Source organism: Cheilinus undulatus, linkage group 20 (genome assembly GCF_018320785.1).
Source record: "Cheilinus undulatus linkage group 20, ASM1832078v1, whole genome shotgun sequence".
Taxonomy (NCBI): domain Eukaryota; kingdom Metazoa; phylum Chordata; class Actinopteri; order Labriformes; family Labridae; genus Cheilinus; species Cheilinus undulatus.
The window spans coordinates 40,355,049-40,375,446 of NC_054884.1; the positions used below are offsets into that span (position 1 = coordinate 40,355,049).

The window sequence follows — 20,398 nt, forward strand, 5'->3', positions numbered from 1 at the left end:
GAGACAAGGAGGAGAGACAAAGAGAGGAGATAAAGAGAGGAGACAAGGAAAGGGGACAAGGAGGGGAGACAAAGAGATAAGACAAGGAGAGGAGACAAGGATGGGAGACAAGGAGAGGAGACAAGAATAGAAGATAAAAAGAGGAGACAAAGAGAGGAGACAAGAAGAGGAGACAAGGAGAGGAGACAAGGAGAGAGGAGGCAAAGAGAGAAGACAAGAAGAGGAGACAAGGATAGAAGACAAGAAGAGGAGACAAAGAGATGAGACACAGAGAGGAGACAAAGAGAGGAGACAAGGAGAGGAGACAAGGAGGGGAGACAAAGATGAGACAAGGAGAGGAGACAAGGAGGGGAGACAAAGAGAGGAGACAAGGAGAGGAGACAAGGAGGGGAGACAAAGAGATGAGACAAAGAGAGGAGACAAGGAGGGAAGACAAAGAGACAAGACAAGGAGAGGAGGCAAGCAGAGGAAACACGGAGCCAAGACAGGGAGAGGAGACAGAGAAGAGACTCTGCTTTTGCATCAATGCCTCTTCCACTTGTCCCCTACTGACAGTAGAGCTATAAAGAGGCCCCAGGACCCTGCAGGTCTGCACACGGACCTTCAGACAGGCACCATAAGACCCAGGACGACACCATCTGAACCCGGCGGTTCATGGGCACAGACAGTGATGGATGTAATGGGTGGATTTCTTTCCAGTAGGGCCGTATCAGATCAGAGGCTCCCTGGTTCTGTATTTATGTGAGGTTTTTTTATTCTAAGCATGCTTTTATTTCAAGTTCTTTCATGCATGTGAACAGAGATGATGAGACTCAAGGTCAGACGTTTAGGCTGAATATAGGAGAGTGATGAATCCTTAAAGAATGTCAGGAAAATTCTTGCACATTGTCTTAATTTCACTGAAGTAACCCCTTTTTATTACCCATGTAAACCTTTGTGTCATCTGCATGATGCATTAGTTTTTCATTGATTTTTATCTCCCGTATAGTTCAAGTAGAAACAATAAAAAATACATATCCTAGGATGGTTCCTTTGGGAACCCCACAGGTTACTCAATCAATCAATCAATCAAACTTTATTTATAAAGCGCTTTTCATACATGACATGTAACTCAAAGTGCTGTACATGGACAAATTAAAAACATTCCCTCAAACCCACCCACCCCCACCTTTTGCGTAATATAGACAATTAGAGTCATTCCCTCACACCCACACACCCGCAACCACCCTACAGACAACAGTTACATGTGCACCCACTTACACCCACTCACACACACTGTTTCACAAACACACACAAAAATAGTGGACATTAGGCTGAGTACAAGAGGCTGAGTACAGATGAACCAGTTGAGAAAGCGCCATCAGAGGGGCCGTCTGCACCAGGAGCAGCGAGTCACCCACAGCTACAGGACACCGACGCAGGACCCAGAGGAGGGATGAGGCAGAGACACCAAACCTCCACCAGGAACCCACGAGACAGACCCCTGCAGCCATAGCCGACCACCGCTCCCGGTGCAGAGGGCTCCCCCAGAGGAAACACTGGAGATCCTAAAAATGATAAAAGGATAAAAATAAGTAAAACCTCAGTACAAATAAAACCTAAGAACTAAAATATAAAATAGCATAACTAAGAAATTAAGGTAGGAAAAGAATAAAATTCATAAATAAATACAGATTGAAGGCCTAAAATAAATAAATATCATAAATAAAATAGATAAATATTAATCAAAAAAAAAAAAAAAAAGACATAAGCACCCTTTCCTCAACTATAATGTCAAAATGTTTGATACTCTAGGATTCTTTTTTACATGGCTTTGGTGCAAAAACAGATACTCGACATACTTGTGTGTCTGGTGTTGAATGCGAAAAGGAGATTTAATGTGAAATCTGAAAAAACATGGATGAGAAAACCTCCATCCTTTCTGTGTTTGCAGATTTTGAGGTCCTGATCAGGGAGCTGTTTAAGCCTCAGCTGGAGGAACTGGGCGTCACCCAGCCGGGCTCGAACTTCACGTCTGATGATCTCTACAGTCTGTTGGAGTCGAACACAAACACACAGGTACGAGCTCCCTGCAGAGACAAGAGATTTACTTCCTGTTTCACCTTGAATTAATGAAAACATGAATGAGATACAGCAACAGAACAGCAGCTTCCTGCAGCGTTCATGCTACAACCTCATGCAAGTTGCATAATCAGAGCATCTCTAGTTAGGTGTCTCCAGAAAACCACAAGCCAACACATGGGACATAGGTCACTGTTGTTATTGTTTCTGCAGACACGTGCATGCAGGAAATGACCCCATGCATGTCATCAGATCTGTGTCACCCTCTCATTATAGGGTGATGAGCTCTTGTGTATGTGCATATGCGTGATCACTCGATGAGGATGCACACACATCGATCTGTTGGCGTGCAAAGCCTCCTGTCAGCAGGATGTAATGATTTTCTACTAGGCCGAGGTCAAACAGCATGAGAGCGCCAGTCAGTCAGCAAAGAGCGACACAGTTTTTGAACTAAACTCACAATACTTGTGCCCTAATGAAAGCAGAAGGCCTCAGTAAGGAGGCCCCTAATCCTCACCGGCCCCCCCACCAACTACCTTGACCCCGATTACTGGGGTTGTCAAGTTGCAACGTCCCTTGTCTGCTGATTCATCCCACTATAGTCCCACGGCAGCCTTTAAACAGGTTTGTAAGGGTTTTTTTCTTTAGACTGTCGAGCATAAATGAACTGCTGTGATTGTGTCCCATCTTTTATGGCGCCATCAGCCGTCACTGTCGGACTCAGACGACCTGGAGGAGATGGAGAGGCTGAGGAAGGAGCACATCGAAGCTCTGAGGGAGATCAAGAGGCTGCAGGAGCAGCTGGTGGAGTCTCAGAGAGTTCACCATCAGACGGAGGAGGAGCTAAACAAGGTCAAACAGGTGAGTCACACCTGCACAGATGTCAGACATAAACTACTTATAACATACATTCATTTATGATTCTGCACATTTAGCAATGCATAAAAAACAGATTTAAAATAATTAACAGAGCACTGTTAGAATGCATGCAGTCAAACTTCTTATTTGTTTATAATATAAATGTGACATAGTCCTTTAAATCAGGACTCTGGGGTCTAAAGTGAACATCTGTGCCAAGCTTTGATTAAATCTGGGTTTATCAGGGTCCAGTCTCTGGGTTTATCAGGGTCCATTCTCTGGGTTTATCAGGGTCCATTCTCTGGGTTTATCAGGGGCCATTCTCTGGGTTTATAAGGGTCCATTCTCTGGGTTTATCAGGGTCCATTCTCTGGGTTTATCAGGGTCCATTCTCTGGGTTTATCAGGGTCCATTCTCTGGGTTTATAAGGGGTCCAGTCTCTGGGTTAAAAGGGGTCCAGTCTCTATTAGAAAGGTTAGCTGTGAGTCTGCTGCCTGATTAATCTGGTCAGAGGACTCTGGGTCTCTGATTTGTGTGGCTGAAGGTATATGTTAGTGTGAGATGCCTTCAGGGAGTGTTCGCTCTAAAATAAATCAGGTGACCCCCCCTGAATCTGTGTCTGTGTGTAGGAGGTCGAGGTGGACTCACACAGCAGGAGGTCTGCAGTGGGAGGAGAGATGGGCCTCCATTGAATCTTTTTCTGTCTCTCCTGTGTTGTGAGTCACAGCTGAAGGGTCCCAGCCTCTCTGACTCCCACTCGACAGCCTCGAAACTTTTATTCTGTTGCGTAAACGATCGATATCTGTATTTAGACGCGGCAGCATCGGCAGAGACGGGTCAGGACGTTTCAGATCAGGACCGGAGGATCGCTTCATGTTCAGGTTTTTAGTTTTGCCTGTTCCTATTGAGTCGTTTAGACACCCGCGGAGAGATCTGATCCTCTTCAGGTCTGAATATTCAGTCCAGGGCGGTTACATACAGGCAGAAACGTCCAATTATCCTAACTCCTAAATTCTCCAGATGCATCCACCTCTCCGTCACAGCAGGGGGGCTGATGGTTTCAGTTTTAAACACTGAGAGTGCTTCCACTGGATCCACAGCCCTCTTTTTGCAGGACCTCTGTTTTTGTTCAGTTTAGCACCAAAAGATCAAGCAAGGCAGGGAAACATTAACTGGTGACTCTAAATTGCCCGTAGGTGTGAGTGTGAGCATGCCTGGTTGCCTGTCTCTATATGTCAGCCCTGTGATTGACTGGTGACCAGTCCAGGGTGTAACTCCACCTCTTGCCCAATGACAGCTAACGGGATTAGCGGTGTAGGGAATCGATCTGGGAAAGCTCCCATAGAAAGCTTTTGTGAAAAAATCCTCAGAAGGTGATTGGAGGAACGTCCTGTCTGTAACATTTATGATGAACCAATCAGAGCGACAAGACGAAATAAGGTTGTGCTAATGTGCCTCTCCTGAGATTACAGGTTAGCTGGAGCTTCTTGGTGATTAAAACTGATGCCAAGGCCGGTCAGGAGCCCTCTGAAAACAACTTCTCTGCCAAAACAAGCTGTCAGTGAGACTCTCAATACATGTTTTAGAAGAAATGTGGTCCAGTTCTGATAAAACTGCCGCTATGTTGTAGCTACATCCAAGCTAATCTCCACACTGGAGGCAGCCTTTGCAAACGTATATATGACTTGACCCCGCCCATCGCTACTGCCTCCTCCTCCAGTGATTCTGATTGGAGCAAACCATGCTCGGTTCAGCACAAAGGTTGTGGACTGGAGCTTTTTCAGATGGATTTGCCTGCTGACAGACATGAGTCAGGTAAATCCATCTGCTTTGCGACGTTAAACCAGGACACCTCTGTGAATCAGATTCTTCCTCTCATTCAGGTTTTTACTGCTTAAATACGTTTGAATGACAGTTTAGAACAGTGAGACTCAGCACGGGGCTCTTTTGTATCTTAATTTGAAATATTATTCCCCCAAAAAGCCGTAAAAAAGGAAACTTTGATCTCAGAAATCATCCATTGCAAGTCAAAAGTCAGTTTATTTCCCTCACTTACACAGTCAGCTTTGACTGTAATTGCCAACCTTTATTTTCTTCTGTATATTTCCACTGCCATCGTTTGCATTTTATTTTGGCCATTTTTTCCCTTTATTTGCCACTTATAATCCATTTCTGCCACTTGTATTCAGTTTTTGCTGGTTTTGCCCACCTTTTTATTTGTATTTTTTTCCTTTTTTTCATTTCCTGCTACTTTTCACCCATTTAAAGTGCCTTCTGCCATTAAACGGCATTAAAAGTGCTAATTTTTCCTGACTTTTTGCTGCTTATTTGGCTAATCTTAGTCACTTTTAACAATTTTTTGCTAAGTTTTTCCTGCTTTTTGACAATTTTTGCCACCCAAAACTCACTTTATTGTCATTTCTAACCCATGTTTGCCACTTTCTCCCTTGTTTGCCACTTTTCCTCCCATTTTTCCACACCCAGTTTTAGCCATTTTATGCCTTTTTTGGCCTTTTTTGTCTTGCATTTTCTGATTTTTACCCATTCTAGTCACGTTTCACTAATTTTTTGCAACTTTTCTCCCAGTGTTTGCTGCTTTAAGCCCATTTTTGTATCTTTTATTCATAACTTTTCACCCGTTTTTGAAACTTTTATATTTCTTTTCCAATTTTTTGCCCACGTTTGCCACTCCTTGTCCATTTAAGCTGCCTTTTGCAGTTAAAGGCGACTTATTCCCCATTTTAGCCCATTTTAGTCACTTTTCACTCATTTTTGCCACCTGTAATTCATTTTTTCCCACTTCTCACCAGTTTTTGCCACTTTTCTCCCAGTGTTTGCCACTTTTTTCCTCTCGTTGCATCTTCTTTTTGTCGCTTTTCACCCATTTTTGCCACCTTAAACTTAATTGCAATGCCACTTTAACCCATTTTGCCATTTTTCACCACTGTAGCTCTTCCAAAGGAAATGTCCAACAGTGCGTCTCTTTGGTTGAGCAGGGTTGAGTGACACTGCTTTAGAATAAGCTTTCTTGTATGGAGTTTATAGGTTAGGATGCACAGTCCATCATTTCTAACTTCAGTCATGCAGAGCCTCCATGTTTCTGTCAGAAATGTCAGTAAATTCAGATGTTTTACAGCAGGGGTCATCAAGTCCATCTGCACAAGGTTCAGATGTAGTCTCGACAGAAACTCTGGGGGCCAGACTTTCAAATAAATGAATATGAATAAATGAATATTTTGGTGTGATTGAAATAATATTGTAGTAGTATTAGTATTTTCTTTCACAATGCAGGACACTTTAGTCATCACCAGTGAGCTCTATCCCTATTATCTATAATACAGCAGGACACAAGCAGACAGGCCTGGGCCCCTGAAAACCCCAGATAATGGCCCTCCCCAGTTGTGATTTAGCACCAGTATTAACTCAGTTTTTATACTTTTAACCCCTCTTTGATATGTTTTGCCTCTTTAACCCAATTTTTGCATGATTTTAACCCCTTTTAAACCACTTTTCCTGCATATTTTGCCCATTTTTGCCACTTTTCTTCTATTTTTGCCACTTTCTAACATTTTTCATTACATTTTTTCAGCAATTTTTGCAACTTTAAAACTTTTTTTCCATTTTTTACCCTTTTTTGATACTTTTTGCCTCTTTAACACAATTTTTGCCATTCTTTACCCATTTTAACCACTTTTTCTGCATGTTTTATCCCCTCTGTGACATTTTTATCCGTTTTTGCCACTTTGTAACCCCTCATTACTTTTTTTTGCACTATTTTTTTTGTCATTTTTCGATACTTTTCCCCTTTTATCCACTTTTACCAATTTTTTCCACATTTTAACCTTTTTTCACAACTTTTTCTGCCAGTTTTGTCCTTTTGTGCCACTCCACAACCCATTCTGTCACTTCCTACCCATTTTTGCTCCTCTCTAACCCTTTTCACCATTTTATCTGGTCATTTTTGCAGCTGCCAACCTTAACCCTTTTTCTAAATACTTACTAATTCTGACAGTAAATTTCTATACAAACAGATCAAATGTTAAATCATTCTAAAACTATTTTAATATTAATTGTTTTTGGGTGGGTTAAACAGACATTTAAAGCCAAAGGATACTCTTAAAACCACAACATCTTCTGTTACTCCTTTTCTGATTTTAATGACCTTTCGGGGGGCCGGACAGGAAGCTCTGGGGGGACTGATTTGGCCCCCAGGGCCGCCAGTTGATTATCAGTCTTTTAAAGCCTACGCTTCTTCTGTGTGAATGCACCACAACCAACACTAACATCAGAGTTTTTTTCACAAATCATCAGAGGTCACAGGTAGTCCTTTAGCTGGGCTTTTAGACCCATACAGAGACCCGCTGGTGCAGAAAGTTCTCATCAGGGAGAACTAAAAACAAAGAAAATATCTGCCTGAATTCATCATAGTGACTCTAACAAACCTCCTCGAGGATGCTGGTCTCTCTCTGAAGAGTCTGGATGTGGAAAAAATAAAGATGGATCACAAATCAAACATCCAAAGATGATGATGTGTTCTTCTCATCTCGTTTCTGCTGCCCTCTAGTGGACAAAAACAACGCTCTGCAGGTCCAAGTGGCTTGAATCATGACTAAAGGCTGAGCAGAAGAAGCAGAGGAATCGTCAGATTTTGAGGAGAGTTTTTCATGAACTTTCTGAGGATTTGTTTGTTCTGTAACAGCCTGAGTTTGTGATTCACAGCTGCCGTACGTCAGACATCAGACATTTCTCCTGAAGAGAAAAAAGCACATCTCTGTTCAGGATGTGAAGAAGCTTTTAGTGGAAAGTGGTTCAGTCCTGAATATCAGAGTGCATTCATCATCCTTTTTCTCTGAGGGTGGCATTTTACCAACGCTTTTATGGCTTTTAGTGAAATCAGCAGCTCAGAGACGGAGACATTACTATTACATAATATTCACACAAAGCAAGAAACGAGCATAAATGCAGCACTGAGCATCGTTTCTCTGCCGGAGCAGGAGAAGAAAAACCTCTGACTCTCGGGTTCAGCGTGGAACAGAAGCCGCGCTGCTCTTTTGTACAGTCTGTGCACAGCGAGCGCCGTTTTCCTCCATTGTGCTCTGCAGAGCCGGGGGTCTGAGCGCCGCCTTGTTAGAGCTGCAGGACGGGGGGCTGGGGGCCTCTCTGAGGGGCCACAGCTGGAGGGGAGGGAGCTCACGCTGGGGCCCATTAGTTACCCAACAAGACGAGGCCGACCACACAAACGCTCTGAGGCAGGGATACTCAACGCGTGGCTCTGGAGCCACATGAGGCCCTCTTCTGATGATTTGTGGCTCTTTTGTGTCTTAATTTGAACATTTATTACCCAGAAAACCTTTAGAAAGGGAAACTTGACCTCAGAAATGATGCATTACTGGTCAGTTTATTCCCACTCTAACACAGGAGGCTTTAATCTCTATTTTTGTCTGTATATTTCCAGTGACCTTATTTGCTACTTTTATTCCATTTTTACTGCTTTTAGCCCATTTTTGCCTCTTCTTCTTTAAAACTTTTACCCTGCTTTTTGCATTTTTTTTTTTGCCCCTCTTTTTCACATTTCGCCCATTTAAGCGGCCTTTTGCAATTAAATGCCACTGATTTCCCATTTTCCCACCTTTTTTGCCTTTTTGCCCATTTTAGTCACTTTTCACTCATTTCCTGCCACTTTTCACCCATTTAAAGTGCCTTTTGCCGGTAAATTCCACATTTTGCTAATTTTTCCTGACTGTTTGCCGCTTATTTGGCTCATTTTAGTCACTTTTCACTGTTTTTTTTGCTGTTTTTCCTGCTTTTTGACAATTTTTGCCACCCATGACTCATTTTATTGTCATTTCTCACCCATTTTTGCCACTTTCTTCCCTTTTTGATGCTTTATGCCTTTTTTCCTGCCCGTTTCGCCCATTTTAGTCACTTTTCTCCCAGTGTTTGCTGCTTTTAGCCCATCATTGCATTTTCTTTTTGTCACTTTTCACTCGTTTTTGACACTTTTATCCTTCTTCTGCCATTTTTTTCCCCTTTTTGCCTAATGTCATTTAAGCTGCCTTTTGCAGTTAAATGCCACTTCATCCCCATTTTCCCCCATTTTTTTCTGATTTTTGCCCACTTAGTCACTTTTACTCATTTTTTGCAATGTCTTTGCCACTTTGGCCCATTTTTGCCGCCTGTATCTTATTTTTTGGTCACTTCCAATCCCAATTTTGCCACTTTTCTCCCAGTGTTTGCTGCTTTTTGACCATTTTTGCCATCTTTAACTCATTTTAATTGCCACTTTTCACCTCTTAGATTGTGGCTCTTGCAAATGTATTCTTCAAGCATTTGTCTCTTTGGTTGAGCAGGGTTTAGTAACACTGCTCTGAGGTTTCCTCTAGACTCGGCCGCTGCACAGACGCTCTCACTGTGACCTCTTTCTCTGCTGTGAGCGAGGATGTCAACACCAGAACTCCACCTTGTCGGTGGCTTTAATAAACCAGCTTCTGATGGGTTAATTTGACATTTGAGTTAATTGGAGGCACCTCAGACACACTGCTTCTTAATGTGGCATCATGGGAAAATTATTTTTATTTTTATTTCATATTTTCAATTTTGCATCTGAAGATTACGACTCAAACTTACGATTTTGCCTTTCATTTCATACTTTGACCTTTTCAGCTCACAATTTAGACTTTATGTCACATTTTTATCTTTTAGATTCAGAATTTTAAATTTTAAGTCATATTTAAACCTTTTTTTACTCCGAACTTTGGCTTTTGAATCCCATATTTTGACTTTTAAACTCATAATTTCACATTTCTTTCTCATATTTTGATATTTTAAATTAATATTTTTTTTACTTTTTTTTTATCATATTTTGACCTTCTACACTCTCAATTTTAAATTTAAGTCATATTTTTAACTTTTTAAGTCATCATTTTTAATTCTAGCTCATATTTTCACATTTTTAATTCCTAATTTTGTCTTTTTAATCCCATATTTTGAACTATTAAACTCACATTTTAAAATTTCACATTTCATAAGCCATATTTTGTCTTTTAAACTCATGATTTTAAATTTGATCTTATATTTTGAACTTTCAAACTTATGATTTCAACTTTCCTTTCATCTATTTGTACTTTAAAACATTATTTTTCTATTTTTAATATCATGGTCTGACCTTTTGAACTAAAAAAATTGAATTTTTATCTCAGACTTGAGCCTTTATGATTTTTTTTTTTTTTTAATTTCCAAATGATTTTAATCAGTGCTGTGTTTCATAATTTACTACTGGTGAAAATGAGGTTGACAGTTCTGGTTAAATGTTGACCCTGTTAGGCCCTCAGGTTAGACCTGAGTCCAGAATCCGGCCCCTGCTGTGACTGAGTCTGACACCCCTGTGTTAGAGGAAGCCGCACCTACAAAATTCTCAGGATCATCCAACTCGACTGAAGCAGTAAAAAGTCATTGCAGATTATTTGTCCCATAATCAGGTCTGAAATGGTCTGGTGTTTAGCCAGCCTTAGGAAGGAAGTAGCATTGTCCAGATAACAGAAATATTAGCTTCAACATCATACTGATAAAAACCTGCTGATAATAAAACTTGTCTGACAGCCAGCATGGTTCTAGTGACCAATAACTGCATGCAAACTCCTGCTTTTTTGCACAAATGCATTCAGGGAAAACACCACAGCGTAGTCCAGTTCTCACACTGAGCAGTGGTCTGCAGACATGAAGATTGCATGAGTGTGCAGAGAAAGTGAAGCCGACAGATGGACGGCTCTCCCTCCCTGAGTGCGTGCTTCATGTGTGTCCTGTCTTTACATATGACAGCACCACAGGAGGAGAGAGCAAGCTGCCAAGATCCTCCATCAGTGATTTCTGCATGTTTCAGAGTGTATGTTTGTGTTAGCGTGTTTGTTTGTGTTCAGTGAGGAGAATAAGGGATCGCTCAGGAAGATCCTGACTCTAACGTAGCTGCAGAGCTCTCTGACTTTGCTCTTTTGGTGTGCAGACATTTATAGGGATGCACCGGTGTATTGTTATCTGTCGATACTGACCCATTAGGAAATGATGTGGCTGTGAGCAATGTTAGTGGGTCATTGTTTATCTGGTAGGTTGCATCAGTGTAAGGCTCAGTACTGGTGAGTAACTAATGCAGTTCATCAGAGCCACGGTTAACAGGATTTATATCAGAGGGTTTAATATGACGTTGGTCCACCCTTTGCAGCTATAACAGCTTCAACTCTTCTAGGAAGGCTTTCCACAAGGTTTAGGAGTGTGTTCATGGGAATTTTTGACCATTCTTCCATTTGTGAGGTCACACACTGATATTGGACCAGAAGGCCTGGCTCTCAGTCTCCGCTCTAATTCATCCCAAAGGTGTTCTGTGGGGTTGAGGTCAGGACTCTGTGCAGGCCAGTCAAGTTGATCCACACCAAATTCTCTCCTCCATGTCTTTATGGACCTTGCTTTGTGCACTGGTGCACAGTCATGTTGGAACAGGAAGGGGCCATCCCCAAACTGTTCCCACAAAGTTGGGAGCATGGAATTGTCCAGAATCTCTTGGTATGCTGAAGCATTCAGAGTTCCTTTGACTGGAACTAAGGGGCCAAGCCCAGCTCCTGAAAAACAAGCCCACACCATTATCCCCCCTCCACCAAACTTTACACTTGGGACAATGCAGTCAGACAAGTACCGTTCTCCTGGCAACCACCAAACCCAGACTGGTCCATCAGATTTCCAGATGGAGAAGCGTGATTGGTCACTCCAGAGAAGGCGTCTCCACTGCTCTAGAGTCCAGTGGCGGCGTGCTTTACACCACTGCATCCCACGCTTTGCATTGCACTTGGTGATGTATGGCTTGGATGCAGCTGTTGCCATGGAAACCCATTCCATGAAGCTCTCTACCACTGTTCTTGAGCTAATCTGAAGGCCACATGAAGTTTGGAGGTCTGTAGCCATTGACTCTGCAGAAAGTTGGCCACCTCTGTGCATTATGACCTCAGCATCCTCTGACCCCGCTCCGTCATTTTACGTGGCCTACCACTTGGTGGCTGAGTCGCTGTCGTTCCCAGTGGCTTCCACTTTGTTCCAATACCACTGACAGTTGACTGTGGAATATTTAGCAGTGAGGAAATTTCACCACTGGACTTGTGGCACAGGTGGCATCCTATCTGCCTAACTGCCTCCTACTCAACACCTCAAAGACAAAGGAAATGATCATAGATTTCCACAGATCCAAACCCCCTCTTCAGCCAGTGAACTCTTGTGGCGTGGACATCGAGGTGGTGACATCGTATAAATATTTAGGTGTACACCTGGATAATAAGTTGGACTGGTCTAAAAACGTAGACTTCATCTACAAAAAGGGGCAGAGCCGCCTCTTTTGCCTCAGAAGACTCCGATCAATAGACATCTGCAGTAAGATGCTGCAGATGTTTTATCAGTCTGTGGTGGCAGGTGTTCTGCTGGGGAGGCAGTGTGAAACACAAGGATGCAAGGCGTCTGAACAAACTGGTTAAAAAAGCTGGCTTTGTGGTCAGAATCAAATTGAACTCATTGGAGGATGAGGAGGAGAGACGCGCACTGAGCAAGGTGGAGGCCATTCTGAGGAACATGGATCATCCACTTCATATCTCCCTCAATGAGCAAAGAAACAACGGTGGTGGACGGCTCCTATCCCTGCGCTGCAGGATGGAAAGATTTAGAAAATCTTTCATACCATCAGCTATTAGACTTTATAATTCTACAGTAAACAGATGAGAATCCCAGATGAGTGAATTTCCCTTCAGGGATAAATAAAGTTATTGTATTGTATTGTATCACAGTACCACGCTGGAATTCACTGAGAGCGAGCCATTCTTTCACTAATGTTTGTAGAAACAGTCTGCATGCCTAGGTGATGATTTTATACACCTGTGGACATGGAAGTGACTGGAACACCTGATTTACATAATTTGGATGGGTGAGTGAATACTTTTGGCAACATAGTGCATCTATAGAAATAGTATGGAACTGTAAACTGTGACTTAACCTTTCAGCAGTAATAATAGAAGCAGTAGAATAAGGTAAAGTCATCCTCCTAGTGTTTCTAATACGGTGTTAAACAACCCTGATGAACCAAAGAGCCAAACTGTTGAAAAATACCTTTGCAAGAGCCACAATCTAAGTGGTGAAAAGTGGCAAAAATGGCTCAAAGTAGCAATATAAATGGGTTAAAGGGGCAAAAATGGTGAAAGAGCAGCGAAAATGAGTGAAAATGGGGGGAAAGTGGAAGAAGTGTGAGAAAGTAGCAAAAAATGGGTTACAGGTGGCATAAAAATGGTCCAGAAGTGGCAAAAATGTGACAAAAAAGTGGAGAAAAAGTAGTTTAATGGTCAAAAAGTGGCAAAAAATGGTGAAAAGGGGCAAAAATGGGATAAAAGTTGCAAAAATTGGCAAAAAATACGAAAACAAGTGGTATTTGAAGGCAGAAGGTAGCTTAAATAGGCAAAAAATGGTAAAAATGGGCAAAAATTGGATAGAAATGGCAAAAAGAAGTGGCAAAATGGGCAAAAAAATAGGAAAAAGTGGTTTTTAATGGCAAGAAAAGGTAGCTTAACTGGGCAAAAAGTGGCAAAAATGCAATAAAGTAGGAAAAAAGTAGTGTTTAATTGCAAAGGTAGCTTTATTTGGTGAAAACTGACAGCTTAACGCTAGTGGCTAATGACTAGTGCTAACGTCAGCACACAACTTTGTTGGATAATGAACTTTACTTATGTTCTGGTTTATTTGCCCTTTCTATTACTACTTCACCGTCAGGTGAACTCTTTTGTCTATTTCCCTCCCTGTATTTATTTTACCGCTGGACCGGCAACTTTCTGTTTGTTTTTTCTGTCTCGATTTACAATGTGATAGTTGGGCTGCTGTGATGCCTGCTGCTTTACTATTGTTTGCCGTGAAACGTGTCGCAGCTGCCGTAAAACTGTGTAACACTAAAAGAGTTCGGCTGTTCTTTAGTTGATGGGAAAGGATAGTTCCTCACAATAATTTAACATAATCGGTGAAAACTCTGAAAGTTGAAGTTAATAAATTTTGAAGCATCTGAGGTTTCTTTTATATTACTTTTTCCTATCATGTCATCAGATGACTTCATAAAGGCCTACTATATTAATTACTATTAATAAACTTACCTCTTAATTTTTTTTTTCCTTTCTTCTAATAAGAATGAGCCATGCAGACTGAGCTAGGAACATGAGCTATGTACCCACTCTTATTCTTACTTTTTTTGTGTGTGGGTGTGGGTGTGTGTGTGTGTGTGTATGTGTGTGTGTTGCTCTCCTGCTTCTCTCTTCACCTGTCCCTGCTCATTACATATGACTATCAGTGGTGTTGATCTGTGTGCATTTTCTCTGCCACATTACTTGAATATTTATTCTTACTTCATCTCGGAATAATTAAATCTACTAAAGGTCTGCAAGTTATTCACTTGAACATTAGGAGTTTGTCACCTAAAACTGACTTACTGAGAGCCTGGCTCATCTATAATAAACCTCATGTAATTACTCTTTCTGAAACCTGGTTAAACAGTAATATATCTGATAATGAAGTCACAACTGATAACTATGTCCTATATAGAAAAGACAGGGGTTCAAGAGGAGGGGGTCTTTTGACATATGTATCCTCGAACTTGACTGCAGAACTTATCTCACCAACTGTGAAGCCCTTGCATTTTGAATGCCTTTTTGTTAAAATTATTTTACATGAGAACAAACAACTGGTCATAGGAAATATCTATAAACCCCCAAAAGCCCCCACTGAAACAACTGAATGTATCTTGTCCACTATTAATTCTTTAGACTGCACTAATGAAAAAATCATATTAGGTGATTTTAACTCCAATTGGGCAGATCATTCATCTCATAATGATCGTAATCTCTTCAACAGCATAAACTTAACCCAACTTATAAGTGAACCTACCAGAGTTGGTCCCAGTTCTTCTTCTCTGCTTGACTGGATCCTAGTTTCCCATCCCGACAGAATTATACAATCTGGGGTATTACCTGATTCTTTCAGTGACCACTCTATGGTTTTTTGTGTTTGGAAAATCAGGATGCCGCATCTTCCTCCTAAACTTATCAAAGTAAGGAAAACTAATAATATTAACTCTGATCTCTATATTCAAGATATCTTAAACATCAACTGGGAAAGATTTCAACTAATACCATTTGTTGAAGATGCCTGGAATTTCCTTTATACTGAGCTTGTTGAGATAATTAGTAAACATGCTCCCTGGACAACAATTAAAGTCAAGGGTCGACATTTACCTTGGATAAAAGGAGATCTTATACATTTATTCAAACAAAGAGACAAGGCATGGAAAAAATACCCTGCAACAAATGACTCTGCTGACTTGAATGCTTATAAAGAGCTGAGGAATAAATGTAAAAGCAATACAAGAAATGCTAAGGCAAATTTCTACAAGGACTGTCTGTCAACTAATTTTAAGAACCCAAAGCAATTTTGGAAGAGAATCAATAGTATAACCAACAAACCCACCAAAAATAATACTACTCATATCAAAATGAACAATGAAACTGTCAGTGAACCATCTTTAATTGCAGAGGCATTTAGCCAACACTTCTCCACCATCGGTAGCTCCCTGTCTAGTCACCCTCACTCTGACTGTAACCCGACTCAGACCAGAGGTGACAGCTCCTTCTCCTTTAGAACAATCACACCAACTGATGTCCAACAGGTCACTGAAGGGATAAGCTCTGGATGCAGTGCTGGTCCAGATGGTCTGGAGATTAGGTTCTTTAAACTTGCCTCGCATGTTTTATCATTTCCCCTGGCTGATTTATTTAACTTATCTTTTTCAACTGGTAAAACTCCCCCATCCTGGAAATGTGCTAGAGTAATTCCTATCCATAAAGGGGGGGACCCCACAGACATCAATAATTATAGACCTATCTCAATTATTAATAGCATAGCACAAATTTTTGAAAAACTAATTTTTAATCAACTATCTAAATATCTTACTGATCATAACCTATTATCACCTCACCAATCTGGTTTTAGACCAAACCACTCGACCACCACTGCTCTCTTAAAATTTACCAATGACATACAGTCATCATCCGATAGTAATATGCCTACAGGTGCTATATTCATTGACCTTGCTAAAGCATTTGACATGGTAGATCACTATCTCCTCTTAGATAAACTACATGCTGTTGGTCTCTCCACTGACTCCTTGTTATTTTTCAACTCGTTTCTTAATTATAGAAGTCAGTGTGTTTCTTTTCAGGGCAGCCAGTCAGACTTTAAGATTATTGACAAAGGTGTACCGCAAGGTTCATCTTTAGGTCCTCTTTTATTCTCAATCTTCATCAATGACCTCCCACAAGTCTGTTCTGACTGTCAAATTCATTTATATGCGGACGATACTGTCATATACTCCTCCAGTTCGGGCATCTCACAAATTCAGTATTCATTACAATCTGATTTTAATCTAGTCCAAAAATGGTTCTCTGCCAATAAGCTTCTTCTGAATAAGAAGAAATCATATTTTATTTTGTTTTGCACTCAACCAAATTCTGTTCCTTTAACAAAAAACTGGTATATTAATTTCCTGGATGGAACAGCAGTAGAAAAAGTAGATAAATTTAAATATTTAGGCCTTTGGCTAGATTCTCAGTTATCGTTCAAACCTCATATCAACTTAATCTCTACGAAAATATATGGTTGTCTAAAGTCACTTTATCGTTCTGTTGAATGTTTTTCCCTGCAAGTCTGGAGAAGAATCGTGACACAGTTGTTGCTGCCAATCCTTGACTATGCCGATGTTATTTATAGTAACACCCCGGAAACAAAGCTTCGTCCTCTCAATACTTTATATAATAGTCTCTGTAGATCTGTTCTCAGGTGTCCGTACAGGACCCATCACTGTTTAATGTATGAGTCTTTGAACTGGCTGGCTCCCAAAGCCAGAAGGAAATTTCGTTGGTTGTTATTTATTTTTAAATGTATTTATTTTAATTTTCCTACGTATTTGAAGCAATTCTTAATTCCTTTCCGGTCACAGTATAGCCTAAGGAGTACAGATCACTTATTTTTCTTTACTCCAAGAATCAGAAAATAAATTGGTCGCCGTGCATTTAAGTTTAAAGCTCCATCAGATTGGAATAATCTACCTCACTCACTTAGCTCTATCACCTCTTTTCATATTTTTAAATCATCTTTACTTATTCATTGTCAAACATCCTGCTCCTGCTTTTGACTCTTTTTCTTTGTTGGGTTCAGTCTGTCTGGACTGACTCTCCTCTTGTTCATGCTTGTGTACCTTATATCTAGATAACTGTGCTTTACCATGTGTCTTGATGTTGAGTACCCTATGTGTATATGAACTGTATAGTATGTATGAATATATATGTACATGTATATTGTGTATTTGGGGGGTGGGTGGCTAGGCTTGGGGGAGCATTAAGTGTGAGTGTGTGTGTGGAGTGGGTGTCTTTACGTTTAAATGTTTCTGTATTGTGTTTTGGATTTATCTCTAATTATGATTTTTGTACTACTGATGAATGTATTTGTTTTGTAAGGACCCCCTTGAAAATGAGATGATGCATCTCAAGGGGCTATCCTTGAAATAAATAAATAAACAAATAAACAAACAAAACTGGCAAAAATGGGATAAATGGGACAATTAAGTTTGACATTTAAAGCCTCCTGTATACGTCTTGGAAACAAACTGATTAATGTGTTTAATTTCTGAAGTCAAAGTTTCCCTTTTTTTGAGGATTTCTGGGGGATAATATTCAATTTAAAGACATAATAGAGCCACACGTTGAGTATCGCTGCTCTAAGGGGCTGAAAACCTAAGTGATGCTGTTTTAGAGCCTTTTTCATTTTTTACGAGCTCTGCAGATCGCTTTACTGCGGCTCTGCTCCTCAGTGTTTATTTCACAGCTGAAGGGTTAAAGTTACTGGTTTCCAGTGAGCATACAGTGCTGGGAGTGGTTGTTTCCCAGTATAGAGGTGTTAGCTTGTCTAATGGTTGTGGGTGTCTGTTTCAGCGCTCTCAGTTATGTAACTTCCACTCTGAAGGCTGGTTTCCCTCCTGGCCTCTCACAAACACAGAGCAGAAAAAAAGCAGGAACCAGATGGACCGCTCTGACTACCACAGGCTTTTTCTGCTAACCAGGGTTTCAAATCATTTCAATCATCCAAGAGACAAAGAACACACTGGTAAAAAATAGTTCAGGCAATGCAATTATGAAAATAGACATCAGAAAAAAATGTTTATTTTCTGCCACTTATGCGGAGTGAGGGCTCTGTAGCAGGCAAAAATAGGCACCCTAGACATTCCTCACCTCCGGGGATGTTTTCCAGCTCCTTCTGGGGGATTCCGGGGCATTTCCAGGCCCTAATGAGATATGTAATCCCTCCAGTGAGTTCTGGCTCTCCTCCCATTAGGATGAGCCAGAAAGACATCAAAGCAGGTATCCTGCAGAAACCAGAACCAAATCAACTATTTCTTCCAGCTCTTCACCTTCCTGCTAAGTCTGAGCCCAGAGAGCCTCCAGAGGAGTCTCTTTTAAACTGCTCGTATCTGTGACTTCATTCTTTCTACCCAGAGCTGATGAGGGTTGGACTCTCTTGGAGTCATGTTGGTAGGCCAGACACTCCTGGGAAGGTTCGCCACTGTTCACAGTTTTCCCCATTTGTGGATAATAGCTCTCACCATGGTTGGATGAGTCCCAAAGCTATGGAAATATCTTTGTAACCCTTTCAAGACCATTAGATGTCAATGACTTTATTTTTCATCGGTGCTTGTATTTCTGTAGATGGCGCCATGATGTGTTGTTTCTGAGATCTACAAATCTGTTAAAAAATGTAGAAAATGAGCATTAAGACTTCAAATCCCATCATCCTTTGCTACCTTTTTTGGGCCTCAAGCAACAAATATCATGCATGCATGAGAGAATAATGCAGCTGCATGCTTGACTTGTTTTTCAGTTGCTTCTGGTGCATGTTGATCACATCTTCATCAGGATGAATCCAGTATTTTTGTCTGCTACAGACCAAAAATAAGACAAAGTAAAACATATTGCATTAAATGTGAATTTTATTGATTTTAGGATTAAAGTCTAAGCCATTTTCCAAGATTGCAAACAGAAAATAAGAGTTCACCTGGCTGGTTTTCCAGCACACTGTTCAGTCATGCTGCTGCTTTCCCATGTCGTTGACCTTATCAAAGACAGAAAAATGCAGAGCGCTGACAGGTCGGTTCGAGTCCTGCTGGGACAAGACTACACAGCCTGCTGATCCAGAAAACGTCCCTCAGGCTAAACACAGAGCTTCATCTCTGAAACACATCCTGACACAGAGAATGCTGGACCTAAACCTGTTGGAGAGACTGGCCGAGGCTTTGATGAGTAAACTTTTTAAATCAGAGTTTTTGACTTCTCTCTTTTCAACTTTTCAGGAGGTGAAAGCAGGAGCAGAGGAGAGCCGGGCCCTAAGGAGTCGCATTCAGCTGGCTGAGGCTGCACAAAAGCAGGCGAGGGGGATGGAGATGGACTACGAGGAGGTGATCCACCTGCTGGAGGCCGAGATTGCAGAGCTGAAGACTCAGAGGGCGGAGCAACCGACATCAGCCAATAAGGTGACGAGTATAGAAAGGGCACTGAGCCACCAAAACCAAAAATCACCTTGCTTAGTTGTCTGTAAATTAAAACATCCCTCTGATGACCACTCAACAGTCACAGAGTTACTCTGAAGACCACTCAACAGTCACAGAGTTACTCTGATGACCACTCAACAGTCACAGAGTTACCAGGATGACCACGCAACAGTCACAGAGTTACCATGACAACCACTCAACAGTCACAGAGTTACAATGATGACCAGTCCACAGTCACAGAGTCACTCTGAAGACTGCTCAACAGTCACAGAGTTACCATGACGACCACTCAACAGTCACAGAGTCACTCTGAAGACCGCTCAACAGTCACAGAGTTACCAGGACGACCACGCAACAGTCACAGAGTTACCATGACAACCACTCAACAGTCACAGAGTTACGATGATGACCAGTCAACAGTCACAGAGTCACTCTGAAGACTGCTCAACAGTCATAGAGTTACCATGACGACCACTCAACAGTCACAGAGTTACTCTGATGACCACTCAACAGTCACAGAGTTACCAGGATGACCACGCAACAGTCACAGAGTTACCATGACAACCACTCAACAGTCACAGAGTTACGATGATGACCAGTCAACAGTCACAGAGTCACTCTGAAGACTGCTCAACAGTCATAGAGTTACCATGATGACCACTCAACAGTCACAGAGTCACTCTGAAGACCGCTCAACAGTCACAGAGTTACCAGGACGACCACTCAACAGTCACAGAGTTACCATGATGACCACTCAACAGTCACAGAGTTACCATGACGACCACTCAACAGTCACAGAGTCACTCTGTTGACCACTAAACAGTA

The 20,398-nt window shown here is 41.3% G+C and overlaps 1 protein-coding gene across 1 annotated transcript in view; it reads left to right on the forward strand.

Annotated features, from left to right (window-relative positions):
• stxbp4 (syntaxin binding protein 4) overlaps positions 1 to 20,398 on the forward strand; it is a 71,033-nt gene that overhangs the window by 40,393 nt on the left and 10,242 nt on the right. The window contains exons 14-16 of the mRNA XM_041816246.1: positions 1,934 to 2,058; positions 2,767 to 2,922; positions 19,376 to 19,555. Of these exons, the coding sequence (XP_041672180.1) occupies positions 1,934 to 2,058; positions 2,767 to 2,922; positions 19,376 to 19,555 (461 nt within the window). The remainder of the gene's footprint in view (positions 1 to 1,933; positions 2,059 to 2,766; positions 2,923 to 19,375; positions 19,556 to 20,398) is intronic.